At 44.6% G+C, this 27,115-nt stretch overlaps 1 protein-coding gene across 3 annotated transcripts in view; it reads right to left on the bottom strand.

Annotated features, from left to right (window-relative positions):
- The window catches only part of pde4ba (phosphodiesterase 4B, cAMP-specific a), an 87,220-nt gene that overhangs the window by 44,509 nt on the left and 15,596 nt on the right, over positions 1–27,115 (bottom strand). The window contains exon 1 of one of the 3 annotated variants that reach the window (XM_011615144.2): positions 26,053–26,912. The exons of 1 other annotated variant lie outside the window; for it this stretch is intronic. In XM_011615144.2, the coding sequence (XP_011613446.1) occupies positions 26,053–26,276 (224 nt within the window). In that variant the 5' untranslated portion in view covers positions 26,277–26,912. Of the gene's footprint in view, positions 1–276; positions 830–26,052; positions 26,913–27,115 lie in introns of those variants that run through there. One more of the 3 variants, XM_029827722.1, reaches the window with a different exon arrangement.

Raw genomic sequence — 27,115 nt, 5'->3', positions numbered from 1 at the left:
GACCTGCCTCCAACCTTTGAACAATTGTTTTCACGGGGTAGGAATTACAGTGGTGGAGAAGGAGCGAACGATGTTGCCTCTGTGGGATCCTGGAAGCTTGAGTGCACAGAAACAGACAGAACTTTCACTTCTGGAGCGGCGAAAACACACAAAGCTTCTTATGTTGCTTCTATTTCTCAAACAGGAGAAAGTTGCCCTCAACCACACGCTGCTGAGGGTCGCTGGGATTTAGGCATCAGGTTTACAGGCTACTGGAATGTGTGTGTGTATTCAAACCTGTGAGCATGGCGGTGGTTGGCGGCGTGGAGTTTCCTGACGACTTCCTCGCTGAAGTCGAAATGAACCCGTCCTCTGGCACAGGGTGAACGCCGGTACATTGTGCACACACACATGCAGTCATGCATAAACTACCTGGCACACACGAAACCCCAGCACACAAATGAGCTCGTACACACCCAGGCGCAGTATTTCACACATTCATAGACTGAGGATGTGACACACACCATCGCGTGTGACAACTAGTGACAAACTACAGCGGCACAAAACACAAAAACCTTCTCAGAACAGCCGTCAGTTACTCAAAAACACACCAAACGCGCCATAATTCAGGTGAATTACTCAGGCTCCACAGAAGTCTCCCACTCATAGAAGCTCTGAAGTTAGTCAGCAGTTCATCCCCAGTCAGATGCTCCTCATCACAAACAGCAGCAGGAAACAGGATCACTTCCACACACACACATCACACACACACACACACACACACACGTCACACACGTCACCAAAAGTCTCAGAGTCCTGGCTCACTCGGACACCCTCCGCACACTCTCTGCGCTCTACTGTGAGCTCCTCGCTTCGTCACGGGCTATACTTCCTTCTCATGCTGTGTGTGTGTGTGTGCTTGTGTGTGTGTGTGTGTGTTTCTGCGGGTGTGTGTGTATGTGGGTGTGTGTGGTGTCCGGCAGAGTTGGGAGTAACACCAAATTTATGGAATGGACTCACTGGATTGGATTCATAATTCATTCATCACTTGTTTAGCTAAAAAGAAAGCATTAACAACACACACACACACACACACACACACACACACACACACACACGCTTGTAATAAATGGATTTTGGATTTCCTGTTTTCTGTTAAGACAAGTTTGTTTTTAAACTATAGATACAGTATATATACCATATAGATTTAACATCTATATGAAGGCCGACTGTCATTGCAACAAACACTAGTAATTACTGTTTTTTTCTACTTGTCATTACAAACATTGTGTAATGAAATGGGTTTGTAGTTTTAATCACGGTTCTGTTGCAGTCAGGTCTACCTTAACACTCAGTGTGCATCTACATGGTAAAGATGGTGACATCTGGTGCTCTGGGGGGGGTGGGGGGGCCGTACCGGATGAAGGTACAGTTTCCCGACACCGAGCTCTCACATTATAATGAGATAGAGCTCAAATATAACTGGATTAATTGACTTTTGTGGGCGTTTTGTATATATACATAAAATATTTCTATCAATATAATTAAAGTTGTAATATGCTTTTATAGTCATAACTTTGTAATTTTATCAATCCTAAAAAATATCAGCTTGAAATGTTAACTTATGGCTCCAGTGTTGTGCCTGTGGATTTAAGCTCATTAGAGCACATTCGTCTGTCGAAAAATAGCAATCTTATATTTGAAAACAATGCTGAATAAATGTATTTAGTCTTTTAAAAAAAAAACTTGAGCTTCATTTTTGTCTTATTGAGGGGGGAAATGTCTTATTTAAGGGAAAATCTATAAATAAACACAGCAGCATCCCTGATCCCATGCCTGGCTCTCTACTTCATCCCATCGCTCCGCTGCCTCAAGACGAAACGAGGAGAATAGGGAGAGGTGGAAGATGTGGACGCCTCAGGGGCGTAGGAGTGGCAATGGTAATGCCATTCCTCCTTAATGATGTCCAGAGGGTTAACCACTCAGAAGGAGACCCAGAGCTTTTCCTGGGTCATCATGGCTTACATGATGCAAGGATGCAGATTTAACTACTTTTCTTCTTTGTACATTACGGTTCTTAAATATTTAGCAGTATCTCGGAAGAAAGTTAAATGACAGCCTTAAAATTCTGACACCACAGTCATGGTAATAGTTGACGTTAGTTGGCTTCGTCAGTAATAAAACACAAGAGAGGTGCTAAGTGCTCTGCTCTTCTATCCCTACATATTGACAGATTAAACTGTACTCAAACGATTACTAAGTAATTTATGTACATTCATTTTTTTTAAAAACAAAGTGAGCGCGCTGACGTAGTACTCCCATGCGAACGCTAGGTGGCAACGTTGTATCGCGCAGAACACCAAAATAAGTTCACTTTTGTCGCCACTAGATGGCAACATTTCACAGTAATGCCAACATGTTTACGCCACCTGGGAGATGTGACACCCTAAATATTGGTTTATGTTTTGCCTGTGTGACTAATTTAATCACTATCTTTACAATTCTCAGAGTGTGCTTACAAATGAGAATGAGTGGGTGATGGTTTGAGCAGCAAATGACCACATATACAGGCATGAATCATGATATCATAAATTGTGAAAGAGACATCCATTAGTGTGATACGAACCTTGACAACGGAAAATCCCCTAAAGCTGTAGATAATGCAGTTGAATGGCAACCAAATGACACAAAGTGAGAATGACAATGAGCTTTTACAGCCAAACTGAGACCCAGATGAAGGAGTAATGTCCCGAACATTTCAAAAGGGGCAGAGGACTCTGATTAAACATTGATTTGTTGTCTATGTTGAGGTGTAAGAGGGCCCTTTTAAAGTGTCTCAGGCTGATCCTTGTGGATCAAATCAATGTCACACTGCAGGCACAAAAAATGTCTTTCACTCCGAGACTAAATAAATCCGCAGCCTTGCTGATATAAACGCAGAAGCTTTCACATTAGATCAGAATCAAACGGCAGCCATGATCCACGAAGGCTGTTTACACACAGGAGCGAGATGACTGGGTTGAAAAGGTGATTCATTAAAACATCTATCATATTAATCATGATCTGAGAAAAGCTTTAGGATAAATTTATCTCAGCTCAGAAAGATGAGACAATATGAAAAGAGATTCTCTGGGAAAGAAAAAAATAAGTCCTAAACCCCTCAGATCAGATTTTCAGACAGAAAGAATTTGAGTCGGGTCCTCCGTTAGCGTGACCCCCCCCCCCCCCCCCCAACGCCCACCTCTCTTCCTGAAATTCCCCTCTGAAAACGAGGGCACTGCAGTCAGCCCCCCGTGATAAACCTAATCCCTGAACGCTGCTCCTCTCACTGCCAACGTTTCATTTCACGGATGGCGCAGCAGGACCAAAGATGAAGGAATAGAGATTGGGCGCCATTATTGGCGTTCTCCAAGAAGGACCTGAAGCCGGAACTCACTGCACCACCTGATCTACCGATTCAGATTTCAAAAGTCATGAACTTCACCATTTTTTTTTCATTGCTGAGTTGCAACACAAGGATAAAACAAAAGAGTTATGTTAATGTATGCCACTAAGCCTTACATCACGGACACCAAAGAGATCATCCATAGAGAACTGGACTCACCACACCTAAAAATAATACTAATAAAACACGTCGATACATCCCAGTTTGCTGCAAGATCATCACAGGCTCCCCCCCTAAATCACAAATATACAAAACACAGTTTATGAAAGTTTCTCATCCTTTTTTTCTCCACACGAGAACCTCACACACCTGCTGAGCTGCGTATTTATGGACCTAATGCGAGCTGAAAAAAGAAGCAGCAAAGGTCAGATTGAGGCCTTTAGAAGAGGCGATGTAGTTCTTGGCTTGGTGGTTCTGGTCTATGACATGGTGGGTCAATCAGAAAAGGCTGGGTCGCACACACCTGTCAATACATTGATGTGCACCATAAGGGCGCAAACGCGTGGGCATTAAAACGATGCTGCATCCAGCTTCATCAAGCAGCAGATGTATGGCTGAAGGAAAAGGCTGACTCAGGTTAACTGGGAAATCTGACAGAACAATGCTGGGATTTCCTTCTTCACATACCAAACCCAGGAGTGGCGGCGGGAGCAGAAAGAGCCGATGGGACCCTCCAACCCGGATGACGTCGTTTTCATCATCTTCATTACAAGAGTGACCAGAAATCTCTTTCCTGTTTATTGTTCTCTGAGAGTCTCGACTCAGCAACTTACTTGATTTCGCTCATAGATGATGAAAGAGTAAACACTGCTACTACTGAACCGATCTCCTCGAGAAGCCGCGGAGGACGCTCATGCTTGGTCCTCACCGCTGCGCTCTGGCTTCAAACCTTCGGCAGAACAATCTCAGTATCCTGAAAAATCTTCTCGGACGATGGAAAATGGTCGATCGCGTGCGAAAAGTCACCGCACATGTTTATTCAAACGCTGCAGTCCAGCAGTTTTCAGCCAAAAACCACGAATCAATAACAACCATCTACGGGCTGATTTCAGCGAGAAACGCTCCAACGACAACGAAAATGGGGATTTAATCCTCCGTCAGTGGTCCCAGCATCTCCACAGACCAACTCCACGTCTGTACCCGTCCCGTCCTGGTGAATCTGACGCTGTTGCTCGTTCTGCTGGACCCACACAGGTCACATTTCATGGGTGATCTCTGATCCTCTCCCCATGAGTGACCCACATGGGTGCTGTACGAGCACAGGCAAAGCAGGGCTCCTCAACAAGACTGACTTATTCCAGAGAGAGTCTGACTGTTAACAACACGCGCTCAGCCTGTAGAACGTTTTGTCTGAACCGTCCACGGATCGAGTCAATTTTATCGACTCTAAAGTAGCAAAACTGCTAAAAGCAATGTTGCAGAATGATTTTAATGTCATAATCTGTTTTGGCGGTAGTTTGTAAAGGCTGTGACGGCTCAACGTCCACATAACCCAGCTGTAAACTGGGCAACGTAGAAATAATCCATATTAGTTACAGTATTCTTTTTTTAAAACGAGCCCATCAGTGAGGTAGCGTGGCGGCGGCGTGCTAACAGATTCCTGCTGGTTTTACCCTCTCGTGTTACTGGGCCATTTCCTTTATAGCACTCTGTGTGTCAGCCATGTCTCGCTGTACAGGCCACTCGTAGCTACAGGGAGTCTGATTACACAGAGCAGGCTGTCACAAAGACACATAATCCCACAAACATCAGGAGAAAAGGAAAAAAATGGCCTCTTGGTGACGCGAGGCTCGACACTTGAGCAAACACCAACACTGAATACAAAACCTGTTGCTAAAATCGATTCCTCTTGTTGCCCGAACCGCCTGCCTAGCAACAATCGGACCTGAAAACACTCGACTCGTAGCTCAACAGGTTTGCGCATTGTTGCTCTGAATGCCTGCGTGGTGGAACAGGAAGTCCTGTTTTTTTAGAGGGTTGAACCTCAGAATACAGGTTCAGATTATCAGCATGGCCACAGCGAGCTTCATTTCTCCTGTTTGCAGCCTGCAAACCACCTTTAAATATGCGTACCGCCGGCTAATGAGCCTCCAGTACGCAGACGCTGTGCTTGCTAAGTAATCTGTCTCCATATTATCAGCTCTATTTTTAGCTGTAATTTAATTCCTGCAGTTTTCAATTAGAATTTATGATTTCAGCATGCACTGCACATCGCCCTGGAGTTCCTGCTCTCCAGAGAGGATGAAAGTGCAAATTCTGATCGATGAAAGCGCATTTTCATCCATGTCCAGGGAAAGAAAGACACGTTGGAATTTCAGTCTGTGTTCCACGATCAAAGCTGAACAGAACTGTGGGGGGAAATGGGAAATTAAATGAATTATTTCCCTTTGTTATTTGTATTGTATGATTCTAATTCTAATTTTTCATAAATATAAAACATTAAAATGTTATACTGATATAAACAATGCAGACTCAAACGCTTCATTTGCTGCTTTTCTTCCAATCTTGCTTATTTCTGTGGAAAATTATAATGGAGGATGATTCAAAGCTCACACTCATCCAAAAACAGATGGGCAATGAGAGAAATATGACTCAGAAATATCAGAGGAGAAAAACAGTCCCCTGATTATCACACTCCCCTGCTGGGAAATTCTGTACAAACACAGCAGGACGGGGGAAAGCAGCGGTTATCAGCTCTGAATTTCAAACCCCGGAGCCAATTATAGTGTAAGAGGAGCACCTTTTATTAAAAATACAAGATTAAATGTGCTGTCCCTTCTCATGTTTGATAAGTCAAAGTTCATTTAGCAAATGACTTCCCTCCTGTACGATGCTTCGGGTCATTCAGATGAGCGGGACAAACGGCACGCTGCTCAGCAACAACTGCCCCTGCTGCTCGTGCACGTCGTGGCCCGTCATGCACGTGTTCTTACGCCTCCCTACAGGACGCCGCATCGATCCGGGGCCGCCCTCCCTTCAAGCCAAACCCGCCGCCGCACCTGAGCTAAATATCCGCCCGCTCGAGCCGCCCCAATTAAACGGCTCCGGGGTCGATAAGCAAAGCAGCCGAGTCGCAGCCGTTCAAAGCGTTGAGTGCAATTCAATATCACCAAGTGCGCTCGTTTGGGGGGGTGATTTGACAGCTCTGAGCAGCTCTAAAGCAGAATTACAGTGAAGAGCTTCCAACATTATGTCCTTAACATGCAGCACGTTCCTGTGGAACACAAACGCCACGCAGGCCGCCGGTGACAAATCACACAACAATGTGGAGTGTAATTAATCAGAACCCCCGCGCAGCCCTGCGTGTTTCACCGAAGCGCGTGCGACTGTGCGGAGCACGTAGTGACAAGCAAACATCCCAGTCCGGTTGCCATGGCCGATGGTTTCAACGGGGAGAGCATCGGAGGGATTCCTGCGCCTCCCTCCTTTCTTCTTCGGGTCAACTGCTGGTTCCTTTGTCATCCGTTCTTCTGCCAGGCTTTTATCTCGCGTCTCTGTTTGTCACCAGTCAGACCGGCTTCATTCCCGTCTGCTTTGTATGGAGCAGGTAATCACTCAATGCTGCCATCGCTCTCCTGTCTGCCTCCACGTCTGCTGTACAGATCCTTGTCTGTCTTCTCCGTGTTTCTGAGACCGTAAATAGGCCACTCGGCTTGTTGCTTCTTTCTCCCGAGTTCTTCTAAAACGTCGATTCCGAGGTCTGAAGCGAGAACAACGGCAGCACCTACGAAGCGCCGATGATCCGAGACGACAACATGTACGCCTCAGATTGCGTCCTGGGCTGTTTTCCCTGTTTTCTTTCTCTTTCTCAGCAATCTATGAAGTTCAAACTGGGTCTCCCTTGGAAAGACAACATGGCACCCGTTTTATGCACAAATGCATTTTTCTCCCCACAAAATCATTATATAAAGGATTTTTTCTGTTCATGAAACACCCAGTAGCACAAATGATGGGCCCTCTGACCCTCTTTTCAGTCAGGACACAGAATTCCTCCTTTCAGTGTCTGACAGTATCTCTAAATCAGCAGCCTCCAACTCAAAACTCCCTGGTCATTTCCTCTTGGAACCCTTCCTCCAGTGCCCTTTCGCTTATTTTAAGGAAATACAACATACATTTTGCCTTCCTGGCTCCTCAGTAGTATCTTAAAATCTGGTCAAATTATTTCAGTAACGTGTGCCTAAATCCCCTTATGAAACCATCCTCCGACCCTCCTCGTGATTCAAAAAAAATAACAGTAATCTAACATGAATTTTTCTTATTATTTTGTAGCCATCTATGACCTGGAGTTTGGTGTTTGAATGTTAGCAATTCGATGAGGTAGGCAGGAATTATTGGAATTATCCAGCAGAAGATCTTTACAGTAACAACACAGTGTACTGGAAACTATTACTGCAGTTATTACTGTCCCATCAAAGGAAATATAAGAGCGATGATGACACAAATGCATCTCAATGACAAAACCACAGCTCTTTGCAAAAAGGTTTTAGGGCTTTAAAACCCACTCAACACCAGTGGCTGTATTTGGGCAATGAAAAGTAAACAAGAGCAGGAAAAGGAGGAGATCCAATCAGAAGTCGTAGTCGACTTGATCCAGGATATCTTGTTTCACCTACCTGTGACATCACTCATGTAAAGGGACCTCGCTGTGTTTGTGTGTACTTCCTGTGTGCAGGGGTTCCTCTTTCTATTTGTCCATTATGTAGCCTGTTCCCCACGGAGACTTAAGTTTATGAAAGCAGAGCCACATACTCACCCCCTGCATTTGCACACACACACACACACACACACACACACACACACACACACACACACACACACACACACACACACACACAGAGCACTGCATGTAACCTGAGTGTGGGAATCAGATGACATACACACCAAAAGTCTCTCACACACACGGGGGCCTCCGTCTAACAATAGGCCTGAGAGGCGCTGACAGAGGGCCACATCTTTTATACAACCCCAGCGCCACACGGGAGTCGACTGGAGACAAACCTGCGTCATACTGGTTTAGAGATGACAAAGGCCGGTCTTTTCGCACAACCAGCATCAAGACTGGGCCTCGCACTCGCCGGCCGAACCGGCTCCTCAGCTGTGACCGTGGAGGATTTCAACTTTGTGCAACGCTGCGGCGACTACGCTGCGTCCTGCGTCGTTGGCACCTCCTCGCGCCACGTCAGCCTCACCGGCTCCAATAATCATTTGATCTAAGTGCAGCGCCACAGGTGTCCCCGACCATATGGCGAGTCAGCGTTCACACCCTGAAGGCAAAGGTGTGGGAGAGGAGATCACACTAATGAGCCCATTGATGAAAGGCTCTATTTACAGAGGGTGTTAACATCAGATGCAGAACAATGCCTCACAACAAACAAATAAATGACGAATCAACGTGAGACGAAGGACACAAAGATGAATTTTCTTGTTAGTCACCTTCTTAAAACTGGAAATCATTTGTGCTTTTGTGCACAAATTAGGCAATTTTTTTGCCAGCGGTTGAAATAGATTGAAAATGGAATGATTCTCTTTGATCATGTGTGCACAGCAGCATCCACCCAACCTGCTGACAAAGCACAGCCAGCATCAAAGCCTGGCGAGGTAGAAATTCTGCATTCAGAATAAGGATCAAAGAAGAAGGTGATGACAGTGGCAGAGCAGGAGGACAGAAGGAGGGAGAGATGAAACAGAATGAATGCAGGGAGATGACAAAAAAAGAAGGAAGGGAGGTCCAGACCAGCCCGGACAGGACGTGAGAAACGGCTGTGAGGCGAACCGGAGATCAAAGAGAACTTAGAAACGGGTCGTACAGCATTTTGCTTTTTTAGCTGAGTCACTGTCTGCGTCTGAAGGGCCACTGCGGATCCACCCTGGGCTCATTTCACAGCTCAGGCTTCAATTAATTATCAAACAAGCACACTCGATATCGACCACCGACTTGGCTGCTGCACGGCCGGTGCTAACGCCACTGCGTCAGGAGACGAGTCTGCTGTTACAGGACCGTACAGAAGCTTCTGGCTTACAAAAACTGGAAACGCTTCACCCAAAATATGGACCCTATAGAGTAGACCGTATGGTTTTGTAATTAATTGGAAAGAGTCATACTGACTCACCAGATGTCAGTATCCTGTCGACGATGACAGAATCCCTCGTAATCCAGTCAACAACACACAATGTTGAAGTGCTAATGGAGACAGAGCTCCGCTAATAATAATAAGCTAATAATGGACGCAAATAACTTGTGACTTGTGTCTTGATTTGACGCTGCCAGACGCTCTTACAGCAGCGGCTTTCGTGTCCCAACTGACCTTTCAAATCCATAGTACACTGTTGTGGATACATATATAACAATCAGACACAAACATGATTTATAGTAAACGCTTTTGGCTGGTGTTTATTCCCCCGAGACTCTAATGAGCTCCGGAGGCAGAGAAACGGGGCTTTAACAACCCGAGCAGCCTTATTCCTGCCATCGGACTTGCACAGTGCAAGACAACCAACACGCTTTATTAACAGCCACATAACTCCGGCAGCACTGCCTCCTTCCCCTAAACACAGAAATCAAAGCTTCTCCACGCTTGATCTGGTCCATTTAAGCAGAGAAAAGAAGAAAAAAATTAAAAAGGCAGCCGCAGGAGGGTTTTTAATGGCGGCCAACAGGTAGAGAGGTTATGTGTTGCTGGAAATTAAATGAAATAAGAGGTGTGGCAGCTGTGCCAGTGTTGGTGCAGAAAAATTGATGCAAAATCAGACAGAAAACCAGCTGTTTCCTGGTCAGCTCAGCATGGTGGCAGCAAAACAACTGTTAAAAAAGTGCCGTGGTCCTTTTTTAGGGCTTATTTTGGACTTTAAAGAAAACGTACCGCTGCTTCAGTGGCTGTGCAACATTTAGTATAAAGGACTTTTAAGGCAGCGGATGGAATCCAGTAAATCATGACATGAAGGTGGCAGGAAAGGTTTATCAGAAGACTTTAAGACAATTTTAGTCGGTTACAAATTGGATTGAGTTTGCACAGGTTTGTCCACCCACTAATAATGGTTTGAAGACAGAGTTTTTAACCATTAAGGACCCTTTTTCCTTATTCCACTGAATAGGTTTTCAGAGTGATGCTGCTGTCAGATTTCTCTGCATGTTCGGTCTGTCTAATTATTTTGATGAGTGGGGTGTTATGTGAACCAAGCACAGACCCAAAAGGTAATAAAAGGGATTAATCTTCCAATTTAGGCACATGCAAAAGCTTGTAAAATCTATTCTTCCCAGAATAAAACCGTGGAGATGAATAAGCATTATGAGTTTACACAGAGCCAATTCTTCCTCTGGAACACATCTCATAAATCACGACCTGGTTGGCAGGCTTCTCCGTGCACATCTGAACAAGGTACGACGGCAACTTGAGCCTCGAAATAATGTTCTATACTGGTGAAGGAGCATAAGGAGCAGGGACACCAGATGGTCTTACAGTCTGTCAGTTACATATTTATCACTTTTTTTACAAGCTTGAAATGTTGAGCGATCCACTGAGGAACTCAAACCAGCAGCTGGCCGATACCATCCAGTCTTTTGCTTTTGGGATGAGAACGACTGGGAGGCAGAGTGAGACTGATAACCCCTCTGGGAGATATTTACGTGATAATAATGACAAGAGTAAACAAGTCTCTAATTAAACAGACTGTGTCTTCTTATCTCCCCAGTGGCAGGAAGTGAATTTCTGTCTCTGCAAGTCAACAAGATTTTCCCCAAGAACTACAAAACTGACATTTCCAGCTGTTTTTAGCGAATTAGAGGAGCCCTTCACGTCTTATCTCATCTGTCACGGTGCTAAATTTGTCTTCCCCGTTTCAAAATCGATTCTCCTGACGTCTAGTTGCCTATTCGTGTTTAGTTTGTGCTGTGATGTTGTCACAAGCTGAGCCGGAGCCTCGCGCAGAAGTGACTGCAATTTTAAGCCCTTTCAATCGTAGAAAAAGTCAACGTGACTCATCAAAATCCCGGTGCGGTTGGTGCTGTCGCCGCCCTCGATCCCAGCACCCTCTCTGGGGCCGTAAACAATTACTGCCACTGTGATTATCGACCATCATTAAACTCATTAAGAGTCGCTGGTATTATTATTGTGCGTCCTGGATGAGCAGGAGGTGTGACAAATGTCAGTGAGATGAATGTGTCGTGTGACGGGAGACATTATCCGTGCTTGACACTTTTTTTTGCTTCGGCTCTTCCCAAGGAGCGCCGCAAAGACGCCGGCAGATGGCGAGTGTTGGCGGGGGGGCTCCCTCCCCCGTGCCCACACAGTGGCTCCCAGCAGGCCTAGCAGCAAGCGGCCCCGGACTGAATGTTTAAGGGACACAATCTTGACACAATGTTCTCGCAGACAGGCCGACCTTAAACATGTGCAGATGGATTACGGCTCAGGTTTGCAGTGATATCATCAATTTGGGGTCTGGGGTGACTTTTCTGGGACAATTTATTGTCTCAGCGCCTCCGAGGAAGCGGCGAGGTGCCCCGACAAAATGGAATCCAAGTCATTATTCTAAAAGAAAAAAAGAGTGTAAAGAAAAAGGCGGTTGTAATTGTTGCGGGTCAAATCTTGTTTGGAACATCTTGTCCTGTTTAAACTTGTGAAAAATGACCAACTTCTATAAGATAAGACTTGACGTCACGCCGGGGCACAATACAACCTTCAAAAGTTACAAAAGTGGGACAATTCAATGTGATGCAGAGAAAATAACAACACCCAAACCACATTTTAGCACCGATAATGCAAACTGAAAACCATAAAACATGAAATCTCTTATGTAAAACACTAAATGAGTCATGGGTTTATTTTTTTGCTTGGGTACTTTTCTGGAAGCTGAACTCACCAACACATGTGTAATGACTTTATTCTTATTATTTATATATATCTTTTTATTACTCATGGTTATGTTCAGTCTTATAAAGGTAAACATTGTAAAAACCACTAAACAGCAACACAATTCTTTTAATAAGTATAACCTGCTGGTACACAGAAGATCACAGATTAAACAAATATAATGTGAAATGAATGAAACCTGGTGCTGACGATGTCCCTCAGAATTTGCCGCTCAAGTTTCCTCCAGCAAAAGGAAGAAAACCAATATCTGACAGAGAGGAAGAAAAGACTTGGACCACCCAAAACTGCCTTGCATCAGGAAATGTTTGGTTCATAAAGCTTGATCTTTAAAACAGTGTGATCCAAGAACCTGCCAGCTTTAATTTATACCATAAAAAAGGCTAAACTATTCCCCTGCTTCTGTTCCGTTGCTGTGAGGAGACATTTGTGACATTTACCAAGAAAAACAGCTAAAGACCACAAAAGCCTCTCTTCTTTTGCTCTATATGAAAATTACTAAAAAAGGCTTGAAAAGACTTTCAGATTTGAAATAATCCTCTTCCATGAGGTACAAAATAACAATTAAAGCCAGGCTATACAACACCTGACAACCTGTTACCATGACATCAACTGCTGCACTCCTGTCTCTCCTCCATCATCAAGCACGCGCACAAAACGTGCGTGTGGACAGGCACACATGCACACACGGCTTCGGTAATTTTCTTCTCAGGAGCGAGGCAGTCCACAGGATGACCATGAACCGTGTGAAAACCATCAGCCTCTCACCTTCCTCCCATCTGTGGCTCCTTGGTGACGACACGCCACTCACACGGCACACTGACAGCCGAGGAGCGACCGCGTTAACGTGGAAACTGTGTGCGCACGAGAGACAAAACAGCAGTTTTATTTCTAAAAATAATCCCAATATAACTGTCTGTGACCCCCCCCCCCCCCAGTCTGCCCAGTGCTCCAGCGAGAGTTCACAGCGTTTGAAGGGTCGTATGTCACCATCAAGCTTCCATACAAAAGCCCTCAGGACCAGCCGTGTCCAGCTTTCTGCCTCATTACCTCTTCGAACATACAAACGCACCAAGAGACACGCGATTCGTGTTCATATGTGCTGGCAAACGCACGCAGAAAAAAACAAGGCCCAAAAGTATCCTGACATCATCTCCCATCAAGAAAATACACACTAATAGTACAACTGCATGTGGAAAGGCTCATTCACAATCGTTATTGGCAATATGTATAAGGTTTTCTGATTCCCATTCAAACCAAAGACAGGTATTACATAAGGCCTTACATAAGGTTTCATGACAGAAGGTGTCATTCATCCATCTGACCAACAATAATGTGTCAGTAATACACTGACACAGTGCCTCATTGAGCAATATTGTCACTCGTACTTCTCTGTTTTAGGCTTTTTGACAGTTTAGTTTGATTCATTTGGGTGCAAATGAGCTTATATAGTAGGGAATAAATAAATAAATTGACTTTATCACATACAAATATATCGATCTGCAGTTTCCCCCACTGAGAAGAATGGATAAATATGAGAGACGTCTGCATATCTTTTAATAGTTTAGCCTGTATTAAATCCACAAAATCCTCCTCCTCCTCCTCCTCCTCCTCATCCTGCTGTTAAACTTCCAGCAACTTCAGAACACCAAACAAACACACTGCTTTAAAACAGTAAAGCCCTTCAAAGCGATTGAAGCCACTAACAGTGAGGCTTCATTTCTATAGCTATTACAATAATAACTGTGACATAACTCGAGCATTCATCTGCAGCAGCATTAAGCTAAACTGTATGATTTTCCTTCATTATGCAAAACAGAGCGCTGGCCTTTGCTCGTTGCGTGGATTCAGTTTATACAACCAAGCACGCTGTTCCCATAAAGAGATGAGTACACTCAAAAAATAATTTTAGTGTCAGAGTTCAATGACAGGCTGCCAGGGAAAAAAGGAAAACATCTTTAAATAGAACATTAACATCAATTCTTTTCCTCATGCTGTTATTAAAAAAATATATAGAAACAGACTCTGCTGTAACACCTGTTAACTAAAGCTTAATTTCATTAAACATCCTAAATTAATATGAGCAACAAACATATTAGCAAACGCTACCTCAAAGAAAGAGAGAGAGTGTTTTAGGGTTTAGGTTATTGCTGTGTAACAAGCCCCCATAACAATATTAAAAATATTCTATTTAAGCCTAGAATTAAAGGGAAATATATAATAATGAACCAATTACTCTGTAATTAATCTTCTGTTACTAAACGGTTAATGGGGAATCATATGGGGACCTGTTTATGACCTTCTGGCTTGGGTTTAACAAATCTGATTTTCTGCAATGATGTTTATATGAGGCAATTATTCACTAGCAGCAGCTATGTAATACCTAAAATCATTGATACAAACTCAGTTGATGTGAGATATGAAATGGTGTTTTCAGAGATTTGACTTATTCTCCAAAGAAAACACTCTGTTAATGGAAGAAAATGTCAGAAAGACCAACACTACCAGCCCTGCAGAGATAATAACACTGAAGAAAAGAAACATTCAAGACAAATTAGAGGGGGAAACTTCAAGCCTAAAAATTTAAAATGCGTCTGACCCCAGGTTAGCATAAACAAGGCTGCTTTGAAGGTACTGACAAAGGAAAAGTAAATCATATAATGAAGGTGTGACCAGCTTGAACAATGTCAAAATCCACGTAGATGCAAACAAAGAACCTGAAACCTAAAAAAAGAACCACCTTGGTGGGCCCTGAACGACACCTACGGAAGCACAGAAACAGATTTAATGGAGGCAGATACACTTTAGTGGCATCAGGGACAAGTGTTGTAAGAGGAATCTTCCTAAAGAGAAAAGCCAAAACATCTCTCCTTCAGAACCGTCCCAACGATTTCCCTGCCGCTGCGTCTCGGGCTTCAAACTGTGGCATTTGGCGGTGTTTTTGCACCTCAGATGAGTCAGATCCATGCTGTGTACCCGCCAATCTGGCGTGCAACCTTTGGCACATGTCATCACGCCTCCCTCTCGACGTTCCTGTCTGTCTCTGCTGTCAAAGATGGGAAAAAAATAACAAAAGCCTCCAGGCAACGTGCAGGACGGCAGACGTCGGCAATTATTTTTCTGCCAGTTTAAATACTAACTCTTTTTGTGATGTGTTTTAGCCAGCTGTATATATTTATGCAAAGCAGGGCTACGCCACTGGAATCCTGACGCATGCTGCCCATTTCATCTGAGAGATAAGCAGGAAGAAAGCCGTGGAGCAGCAGGAAACAAGCTGCCAACACCCAGTCCCCCCGGCCATGGCGCATTCTATATCCCACCATCGATTTCAATTACGATAAGTGTTAGTAGTCCACACGCACGCCACAACGTCGATGACTCAGTGGAGGGGACGTACAGGCAGCGTTTGAGTGAGGAGCCTGCAGCAGCTGCCGAAGAGGGCGATAGGAGGAGATACGAACGATCCACTCAGAGCTCTGCTGCGAAGTAAAAGAGGGCCTGGAAAATGAAGTGGTGCCGAAATGAGTTAGTGGAGTCAAGAGGAGACAATGCTGGCTTAGAGAAACACTTCTGAACATATGTAACGTACCATGTACCCAGGTTGATATCAATAAATCACGGCTACTTTATTTTATCTAAAAGAAAATGTTCTCTTTGTTTCTATTTCTGCTTCGACTTGCTTGAATTTCAATAGCTTGGTCAACTTTTTCCTCTTTTTACTTTCAAAATGACTCTCAGGTTACAACCCCTTAGCCGATTCTATTCTTGATGTTCTTGTTATCTTGTTTATTCATTTTGGAAGGAATTCATAGTATTGCTTTTAGATGTGTCCCACTGATGTGGAATACAGCATAATTAATGATATCAGCGCGAGTCAGAGAAGGAAAGAAAAGAGTCCACGGCTGCCATGAATTAATCATGACTACAATTTGGGTTCGGCGGCCAGTGACACACAAACAGCAGCGCTATGGAAGTGCGGGGTAGGAGGGAAAAAAGCGCATAACAAGAGCAGACAGGGGCAGAGAAGGAACGTCATCAGGAATCAACAGAGGAGACAAAAGAGAAAATTTAATTATCCCACTCAACTGTGGAACAGTAAGCACACAGGAGTGCACCAAGTGGCCGGGGTCATTAACACACACGTAATAAGACTCTAAATATGCACAAACACACAAGATTTCCTCACACCCAGAATGAAGACTATCAGGTGCTACCTCACTCTGCCACTAGAGGCGCTGCAACCGTATTTTTGTCCACCTCCAGGTACACAAATAAACCACCAGTAAACTGGGACAACTTCTTTAAAAATCTGTTCTCTCTCATGTCTTAACCAGACTGAACATTTTACTTATAAAGACAACAGAAGACAAACTATATCTCATTGTAGACCCACTGGGGGGTATTTCTACCAGAATGGAAGAGTTCATGGTTACAATAAACTGTAGGTTTTGTATGAATCTATTAACATGTAGTGTGTTAAATGGATTATTTTGGAAGGTTTCGTGAGATCGTCTACAGCTTTTAAATTTCAACATCCTTGTCCCACTGGAGCTGCAACCGTCGTGATTGCAACTGTTCTCCTCACGGTCAGGCCGGCCACGGGAACCAAATGTTACGCTCTAACATCGGGGCGACGTGCCGTCATCTTCACGGGTAATTTCATGACCTCAAGAATGTGTTTCATGCACAAACATCAAAGAGTTTTCACTAATTTCTGTTGTTCTCTGAGCTTGGAATCGCAGCTAGTCTGCCGTTTGGTGCGGCTGACCTTCAAATGTCAGGCTCATCGGCTCAGTGCTGCCTTCAGGAACATTCTGAAAGGTTACACAGGGAAGTGGAACCTAAAACAGTTGGGAGTAATCCCCAAAGATCCTCAGTCCAAGAGCTGATTTGGACCCCCACAAGGCAAAATAACACGAAACATAAATATTTCCGAGAAGAAACAGAAAAGAATTTTAAATATTAACATTCTAGCAAAGATAAAACACAAAGATACAGGCTGGACCTAAATGTCTCTTGAAAAATGACTCGCATATTTACATATGTAATATTATTATAAACATTTTCTGTTGACAATTGCTTTAATTAAATAAAATAACTAGCTCAAAACAGATTAATTCTGCCAGCTAAACTCTTCTGTTTCCAAAGTGTCCAAAACAGGGGTTGTCCCTCTTTCTCTTCAGAAAATGCCAGACCTCTGAGCCCCTCCTCCCATTTAGTTCTCCTAAATTCTAGCAGAAACCAGAATATACGTTGTCCATTAAAGCAAACCTCAAAACTTTCTAAATTTACAACCAGCACTCTACAGTAAACCTCTCTGTGACTGCACATACAGACCATCTCTTTGCAGGAATGTTTTCCTATTCATTTTAAGTCTTAGCACATCCGGCAGTTATTATCTTTCCTCCAAACACCAAGAACAAATTCCAGATTTCTCTCACGTCTACACAAATTTTAGCATCCCCACACACGTCACTCACTCCCTCTGAGCATAAATGTTATATGTTGTCAATTACTGCCTCATTTTCAGACGACATGCAGCAAAGATGGTCAGAATTAGTCTTCAGGGGAATTCCTTCTTGCCACTAAGATTCAGGCAGTAAAGCACCAGGCTCGTTAAAGAAGCCCGGCAAGCATATGGAAAGACCTGTCACAGGCTGTGTGTGCATAAATCAAGGTGACACTACCTAAACAAACGCTGCTGGAGAGCCGGGATAATGAATGGGAAAGGACTAAAGCCAAACTCAGCCCTAATCACGGGACGGGTATGATGGAGAGGTGAAGCGGCGAGACGGCAGGTGGAAAAATAACATGGGAGCAAGGCTGAAAGAGAGCAGCTGCAGACCTGAACAGCCCTGGGTTCAGCACTCCTGCTCAATTATGGTGGAGATAAATGATCAGCTGTTAGTTCTACAGGCTTGAAAACGCAAGTTTCAAGTGGCTGCTTGGTTGCAATGCCACAGTGGAATTATGGAGTTAATTTATTGACTAAACGAACGTATCCAGGATGTGAGTAAAAAAAGAAAGAACATCAATCTGCCCTAATAACAGTAAGAACTCGATTCATCATCAAATTTCCCTTTTCTGTAAAAAAAAAAACGTCTGTAAAGCTAGGACAAGACGAACAGTGTTCTTGAACAACCCAGGGCTTAATCTCTGTCCCTCAGGGTGTCAATGTGATGGCGGCTGGGCTGCCAACATCCCAGCATGGATAAATACCGGCCACATGGCAATCCGTGACCCTGAATTCCCCATTATTGAACACATACCTGCAGATGGCAAAAACAGATTTAATGGCAAGCAGACCCACAACCAGACATTTCCATGCGCTAAAAACACAACGAAACCCGTTATTCTAAGAGCGTATTTGACTGCTGAGCTCTACCACCAATCGTGGAGACCCTTGTCCTGACCAGATCGTCTGGATATTTAATGTCATGGGTGAACGTTGTGCTCCTTACAGTAAGGTTGTTGTTTGAGGCGTCAAAGTTTGCTTAAAAAGGCCTTTAATCATTCCCAACACTGGTGGGTTTTCTTTCTGGAAAATAAAAGTACAAAGGTCATCAACGTGGATTCTAAAATTAGTTTAAAGCCCTACTTGTTCAGAGAACGAGTATGAATGACTGAAGGGACTTTGGGAGACGCTTCAGACTGATGAAGAAGCATGGCTGTTTTCAGATCATATATTTTTTTTAATGTATAAATCAAACTCATGAATGTTAATTCCCATATTACAAATGCACAAATGGATCCGAGTCACGCTGTCAAAAACTGAATGACAGACATCAAAAAAAGCACAAAATGAAAACCCTTTATCGGCATGACCGCTCAGTCTCGCTACATGTCCAATTTCATTCAAATCCACACACACACACACTCTCGCTCATAGCAGAAACTGTGGGTGGTGGTTTCCCTATAGGCCTGTGGTGACGGTGAGTGGAGGAGACAGGGCTCGTGCACACACAGAAACAGAGGGAGATGCCGTACATGCGTCGAGGCTCATACTTTATTTATGTATGTACAACAGCGAAGTGCATTCTCACATGCACCTCGCTGGGTGTGCAAAGATGGGACACCTGGTAGTGGCACAGAGGAGAACAAGCGGCGACTCCAAATAAAAGACACCATCTTCTATATCAGGTAGATTTAAAGCAAATCTGGTGGATCTGTGCTCTTCAATACCAGAGGCAGCTACTGCTGTTAGCCTGTCAGTTTCATGGCCTTTCATGGGACGACGATCCCATTTTCAGTCCTGCTACTAAATCTTACAATCATAGCTGGTATTGTAAGTGAGGCTACACTTTAAACTATATAATGCCTGAGTTGTTACACCTCTGGGCTATGGTTTCCCTTGGCTATGAATATTTCACTGTCTTCTTTCAAAGACTTCAGAAGACATTGATATTTCTTCTCCAGCTGTTTGCCTTTTAGTCATGGGACAACGGGAATTTAGAGATCACCCATTTTCTCATTGCTATTTGTTGGAGGGTATCCCAGCAGTCAGTGGGTGGGAACATACCCTGGATAGGTCAAAGGTCCATCCCTGGATGCGTACACATCATTCCACTCACACACACCATCCAGTCAAACTAATGCTATTTTTGGGCTGCAGGGGGAACTGGAGCACCAGGAACATAAAGTACCATTTACTACGTGGTCTCGTGGTGAACCTTCTGCTTTCCTACATTTCTGATTGACAGGTTCTCTGTTAACATATTTTTAATGGAACACTTTAAGATACAGCAACACATACTGCTCCTCTTCCTAATTTGGGCTCAGTTTAGACAAATGAGGAGTTACTGTAGGAGGAGAGGTAGCCGAGTGTGGCTCTTCCTCGCTTCAGCCTTGCTGCACATTGTTTCCAGCGGAAATAAAGCTGCCACAGTTCATTACAGTCTGTGTGACAAACAATCGGCAATCAAGTGGAGAACATTTAGAGCTTCTTTCTTGGAGAAACATGAGGAATAATAGACAGGGATGGAATGTAGTGCGCGTTCCTCCCTACTCCGAATCATGTCAATGCTGCATCTTGTTAATATCTGTGGCTGGTGCTCTTCTGAATCAGCTGAAAAGAATCTACAGCTGGTGCTTCACACTCAGTCGAGTCACACAGAGGCAGAAGCTGGCTGTAATGACTTACAAGACTGTGATGAGTAACGCGTTAATGAGGCAGCTGTGGTCCTCAGGATTAGCTACATGTTAGCTCTGTAACACGGATTTGCAGCGGCTCTGAGCGGCACCACATGAATTCAGCCTCGCACCTCTGGACTCAAATGGGGCCCTAATTACTTTGTGCCACACTTGCTGCTGCTGCTGCTCCCGTTTCCCCTCAATCCATCATGTTTCCACGTGCAGGGGAAATAATCTTGTGCAGCCTCAAATACTAAAGCCTGCTGAATTTCTACTACCTCACTCTCAAGTATAAAATCTTTGACGTTGGCTTAGTAAAAATACCTAAAGGTTGTCGGATTATGCAAGTTTGTTTTTAAATGCATGTCAACAAATGAAGTCAAACATGGAGGCTTATGCTGAATCCATCATGCTGCTATAAATGGAACATGGTCATTGAGGTTAGGTTGCATGATGGGTGGCTGCAGAGGACCCAGACAGAAAGGAGGAGGTGCAGGAGGAAAGAGGATGAGAGCGAAATATAATGAAGACAGATGAGTTCTCAAATGCGTTCTGAATGTTAGCACTAAAAGGCCACATGTTGCCAGACACCCAAACGATAATTGCCTGGAGCCAAGGGACACAAAACCCGATTCACAGGCGTTTCTCACCCGTGTTTTTAACGTGTAGGAGTCAGTGAACCAGAAGCTGAAGGTGATGTCAATATTATGCGTTTAATATATCCAATCATGTCCTGAACATTACAGCATTGATGTCTTGGAGAGTTAAAATATTTGGAAACTCTAAAATGTCCCAACACAACTTGTCTTTAATCTGGGAAATCTAAAATTCCCCTGAAAAACAGATTAAAATTTATATTCTAGGAAACCTTCCGATGACAGAATTCTGAGCAGAACTGGAGGAAAGAAAAGGCCGCCAAGCTTCAACTGTGTCCCTATGTCAATTACATATTTTCTAATCATTTCACTCCTGGTCCTGCTGCAGATAATCACATAGCAACATGTGCACAAAGCCATGCGCTCACAACTGCAGCCCCTGAGCGATGACACCCCTTCACCCATCCATAACAGCCACATTTCTGCTTGGCTGGGTTTGTAGACGGAGGCAGGGGAGTCAGACAGGAACAGTGTGAGAGAAACATCTCACCAATTTCAGATGGAGTAGAACAGGAAAGGTGCAACCATAAAGGTTCCAGGTAACAGGGAGGTTACAGGGAGCGAATAGTTTGAATTTAATGCTTTATAGACCATTTCTTTTCACCTTTTCCTTTGCTGGATGTGTGGAGGATGAAGTGAAAATATGTGTTAACCACACGGTGCAAATGTAGCTTCCTCCCAAAGCACCGGCAGTTTGAGCTGTACTACCAAGATCACAGCGTCCCTTTAAAGGTCTACCAACAACTGCCTTAGCCGAGAATATTCATCACCTTTAACTCAGTCAAATCACTGATTTTAGGCTTTTACTGATTTACAGACGAGCGTCTGTGAGCAATAATCCTGAGTGATGATAAAATATTGAGTTAATGGACCCCGGCATAATTATTGATGTCAAACTAATGATACATACTGTCAAAATCAAAACAGAAGAAAGCACTTGTTTCATCAAAGCTTCATTTGAAGAATCTGACCACAAGAGTTTAAGGATCGAGATGTAAATGTAATGAGATTTTAAACCAAAGTGACACCCTGATTTCCAGCCTTCCAGAACTAGGACCTTTTTGGCTCCTGTCTTTGTGGTTGGCATGTTGGAGGATGTGACTAAGGTTTTAATCATTATGTTACAAACATTAGGGGATTTGAAGAGTGTGGCAACCCCAATGTTTGCAAATTTGACCTTGCAAAAGTTATCTTGCACCAGGCGTGATGAAAAAGGGTTGGACCTTATCTATTAATTAGTAGCAGCTTTTTCCAGAGTGTAATTAACATTGGTACTAAACCGTTAGCTGTAATTATAACACTTTAAGTAAACAACCTCCCAGATGTTAAAAGTAACTATTTTTAAAGTGCTCATATCTCCATGCTGGCTGTCTGCATGATGAGCGTATTCACGCCCAGCATTATCTACACTGCCCAACGGCCCCTCCCCGCTCACCATCCCAGTGATACCAGGGAATACCAACACATTCAAATCCAGGCATAAACACATACATTTACATAAACCCTCCCACAAATACTGACAGTATTGGCACCGGATGTGGAAATTAGCTGGACAGCTGACAGATGCCTAATGCAGGGTGGGACACAGAACCCCGAACATCCGAAATGTTAGAACGGCGGGCAATACATGACGCCGTTTCCAATGTTCCTATAAAGCCATAAAATGCGTTTTACATGACAGTGAAATGACAGAGGTTTTAGCCATTTTCTCCGTAATGGACCGATCCCTCTTGGCGTCTGTCTCCAACACACAAGTGAGCAGTTGGCACGAGCGGACTGGCTGCTGCACTAACAATGAAACGTGTCAAAGCTTCTCTGACGTCCATACAGACTCAATTTCGGGTGAGTCACAGCGGAGAATAAAACAAATCAATAGCCAACAGAGCGCTGGAGGAAATGGTGCGGTGAGATAGATATTTAGGCTGACATTTAAGCTACAGTAAACAGCCCCGTGTGTCGTTCAACCTTGCCTTGTTTTGGGGCCACTGTGGTTAAATTAGCTTCATTTTGTTCTATTTTTTCTCGATTTAACTGTCCCACTGTATCAATTTGCCCATCGCATTGCCTCTGAACCCTCCCTCATCCTGTTTGTCCCTCTAGCTGCAGGGCCCGGATGGCTGGATGGCTGGCTGGCTGGCTGGCTGGCTGGATGGATGGCTGGATGGCTGGATGGCTGGATGGGCTGTTCCTGTTTAAGGCACAGCTAACCTGTCATCTAAACGGCATAATTCAGTTGTAGCGACCCAACGTGCCGAGAGGCGTTTTTTTCCCCACATCTCTGTCTCTCCCTCCTTACTGAGCTTCTCTTTTGGAAAACCGGGGCGGCGCTGTGTTTTGCTCGCCATCAAACATTTACATCGAGTGCCAGAGATAGAAAGGCTGAGCATGGACGGGATGACGAAGAGACGGGAAAGCACATGAGAGGAAAGACAACGGTTGGATCCCGGGGAGGATGTAATCAGTGAAGCCACACCAGACAAACCAGCAGCAGAGGAGCTCGAACAGGAGGGTCATTGTGTGAGTGCCAGCCGGTCAGAAGGTCACCGGACGCTCGTCCTCCACCCGGGCTGATATAATGATACCAATGCATTTAAGGAAAAAGAAATCAGTCAACAAAGAGCAGGGCGGAAAACCTGCTGTACCTTGAAGCTGTGGCGCTGCACAGAACTACAGAGAGAAGAGCCCAAAGAAGCGCAGCAGCATGTGTGGAGAATCAGTCGCACACAGTCATCAACAGAGCGCGCTCTGGCGCGTCGCTCATGCGAGTTTAACTCCAATTATGAGAGGATGTGCTCCACTGTCTGCTGGGGCAGAGAATAACGGTGTCCTGCAAAGGCCTCAAACATTTGGTAGCATTGAAAGTGAAAACTGTCAGTTAGTATTAATGTAGCGGCAAATTCAGGAGACTAGCATCATTTCCCTCATTTATCAGTAGAATTAAAGACAAGACTTCTAGAAGCCCTCAGGACTTTTCTGACCTCTGGCACATGTGGTGAATCCTTAAGACTGAGAAAGAAACTGAAGTGTTCTTATTTTCTACCAGGATGTACACGTGTACCGCACATTTGCGCTGGTTCCATTTAAACCCTGGAACAGGGAGACAGGTGACATCAACTGACTGTTGCACCCCCTCCGCTCTGAAAATGACTGCTGTGTTTTCCTCCTCTGGGCTCTTTTCCTGGCGTGTCGTCCCTTCACCTCCTGTTTCTTCACCTCCATTTGAAGATTTTGACCTGGCACTGACGGAAATGATGGTGAGTGAGCAGATTGGCCTCAGCATCTCACTCAAGGGCACTTTATCATGACCGTGGCCGTTAATTGGCCGGTCTGGCAGATAATGGCTGTAATGGGTGTTGTCATGTCCCCGGATGAAGCCCAATACTGCAGACTTATGGGACCACACGAGGCAAAGGGCACTACTGACATCTTTAATGGGTTCTAAATTGAGCAAATTTCCCTCTACCCCCACCCCCCTTCGCATTACCCTCGGTACCCTCCCAGCCCCCACGATTCTGCCGTCTCGATTCAGAAATAGGCTGTGTGAGAGGAGAGATGAACAGTCACGATTCCTCTCCATTTTGGAAAAATCCAATCATACAGAGGGTAACGAGAAAATAATCGGCTGTTACATTCAGAAATGTCCATCCAACCTCCCCGCCATCGCATTTACGTCACACACGTGCACGAGGATTATCAGTTTCCATAAACATTTCGAGACAAGGCAGAGGGAGAGATTCTTATCTGGATTTATTTTCTTTTCCTCGCTTTCCCACAACATTGTGATCCGACCTCACAAAAGAAACTCTTTTTTTTCCTGACAGATGAGTCAACTTTATTATAACTGATGTGTTTCCATTTCATTATTCATTAAAAAAAAAGCTTCAAAAATGGGTTGATCCTTTGATCACATCAATTTTTCATTCAGTGACATTTGAGCATTTATTTTTAGATTACCTGGGGGGGTCCTTATATCCCATACAGTCTTTAGACAGTAATATTTTATAAGCATTTGCGTTGTTTTATGGCCATATCGAGGATTGAGAGGAATGACCTTGAGCCTTTGTGATCAAATCCCTTTTACCCCATCCTTTAATCCATATATTGCATAACTGAGCGAGCCCTCGTTTCAGTGCCTAACTGCTGCAAAATGAGGAGGTAGACCTGGGGAGGTGGTGGGGGATGGGGTGCAAAATGATGCAAATAGAGGGAGAGACGGGTGTGAGCTATGTAAAGTAACCTGTGATCGTTTAAAAGTCAGACTTGCAGCTTCTGGGAGGAAACAGAATCAATATGAATAAAACAGGGGGGATCTAACAGAACACACACGCTGTGTTTGTCATGACACCGTGGCTGGTGTGTTGTGTGATGTCATTTGTTCACTGGATTGTGAACCAGAAAGGTTAAAAACCACCAGCTTGGATAAGACCCCTGACACGGTACAGTGCCTTTAAATGCTGCAAGCACCCAAAGTGAGCACTGATAAACACACACACACATACATACACACACACACACACAGGGCAGGTACCATCCAGAGACACACAGCATCAAAATGGAGGACAAGGGGAGTGATTTTTCCCATTATATAACTCTAACCCAGTGACAAATCACCAGACTGCAGCCTCATCCTTCATTTTAAACCTTCTTCACTTGGTAAAGATTCTCTGTTTCTGTTCCACTTTTTTTAAATTGCTGGGGGATTATAACCATGCTTGTTATCTGCCCCTCTCTTTTACATGCCTTTTCCTTTTCCTTCCTTCATCCCCAAATGTCCTTCATCGCTCCCCATTCCCCACCAGATCATCCCCCAGTAAAATCCCTTTGGTCTCTTCAGCTGCTTCTCCTGCAACTTATCTGCCCTCATCTAAACCTCCGTCACTGCCTTTGGCTCCAGCCGCCTGCATCCCACCCAGTCCCAACTCCATTTATTCCAGTATATCAGGGGTTTTTCCAGTGACCTATTGTTCACAGGTCTTACCAGGTGTGAGCAACCGTAAAGCGGCGCCTCTGTCGGATGCTCTTGTTGACCATCAGCTTGCGGAACAGTCGCGGGGAGCTTCGGGGAGACAGTTTGGGTGACGTGGCGTTGCGCTTCCCTCCTCCCACACCTGGGATTTTGGGAGGCTCCAGCTCCAGGTGCATGTGCTCCTTGAATGTTCGGATGCAGGAGTCCATCTCGACGCTCAGCTCGTTGGACGACATCCCTGCAGCCTTCGATTCTTCACCACTTTAGTCCGAACTCAGTCACATCAGACAGCTGGTGTAACAAACTTTGCACTGATGCGAAACAGCCAGCTCACGCACATCTCCGGATTGCGCCGCCGCTGCACTTCCTGTCCTTCCTTTTCTCGGTTTTCCTGGGTTTACAGATTATCCAACCGGTGCTTGTCCTCTCCCCCACTCTTTCCTTCAGAAGAGCTTGATCCACGGTGGGGTCACATACAGCTCCTCCCTGGAGACAAATTCTCTTCTCAACACTGCTTCTCCCACCTGAGCTCTTGGATTGTCCTGCTTTCATTCAGTCGCCCATGTGATCCTCTCTCAGTGACGATGCCACCTCAACTCTTTGTCTTAGTCTAGTGAAGTAGGCTGATGCTGGAGGAGCTCTGTAATGAAAGATTCAGGGGCAGAAAACTGCTCTCCTGCCTTGCTTTCCCCTTCATCAACCACCGCTTCACTGACCTCCTCTCTCTGCAAACAACCCCCCCACCTTTCCCAAAGGCACTCCCGGTGCAGCGCAGAGTGACTCTCGCCCTTCCAAGCCTCGGGTGAGCGTTCCCTTCACTTGCACGGGCAGTCAGTGCAGAGAGCGGAGCGCAGCAGGGCACAGCATGCAGGAAGGCAAATTCTTCACTAGCCGTTTCATTCAGAATATACACAAAGAGCTGAGAGCAGGCACGCAGCGAGCGAAAGCCACACCTCCCCTGCTGAGGATTGGCTGCTGGCTGTTGTGACGACACGCGTGCAGGCACAGTAACAGGTTGTCAGATTATTATTTATTTTTCATCTGGCCAGGATTTGAGCTAATACATCTGATGATG

Source organism: Takifugu rubripes, chromosome 20, assembly GCF_901000725.2.
Source record: "Takifugu rubripes chromosome 20, fTakRub1.2, whole genome shotgun sequence".
NCBI classification, from domain to species: domain Eukaryota; kingdom Metazoa; phylum Chordata; class Actinopteri; order Tetraodontiformes; family Tetraodontidae; genus Takifugu; species Takifugu rubripes.
Note: the sequence above shows the minus strand (reverse complement) of the source record. Positions and strands in the feature narration are given on the sequence as shown.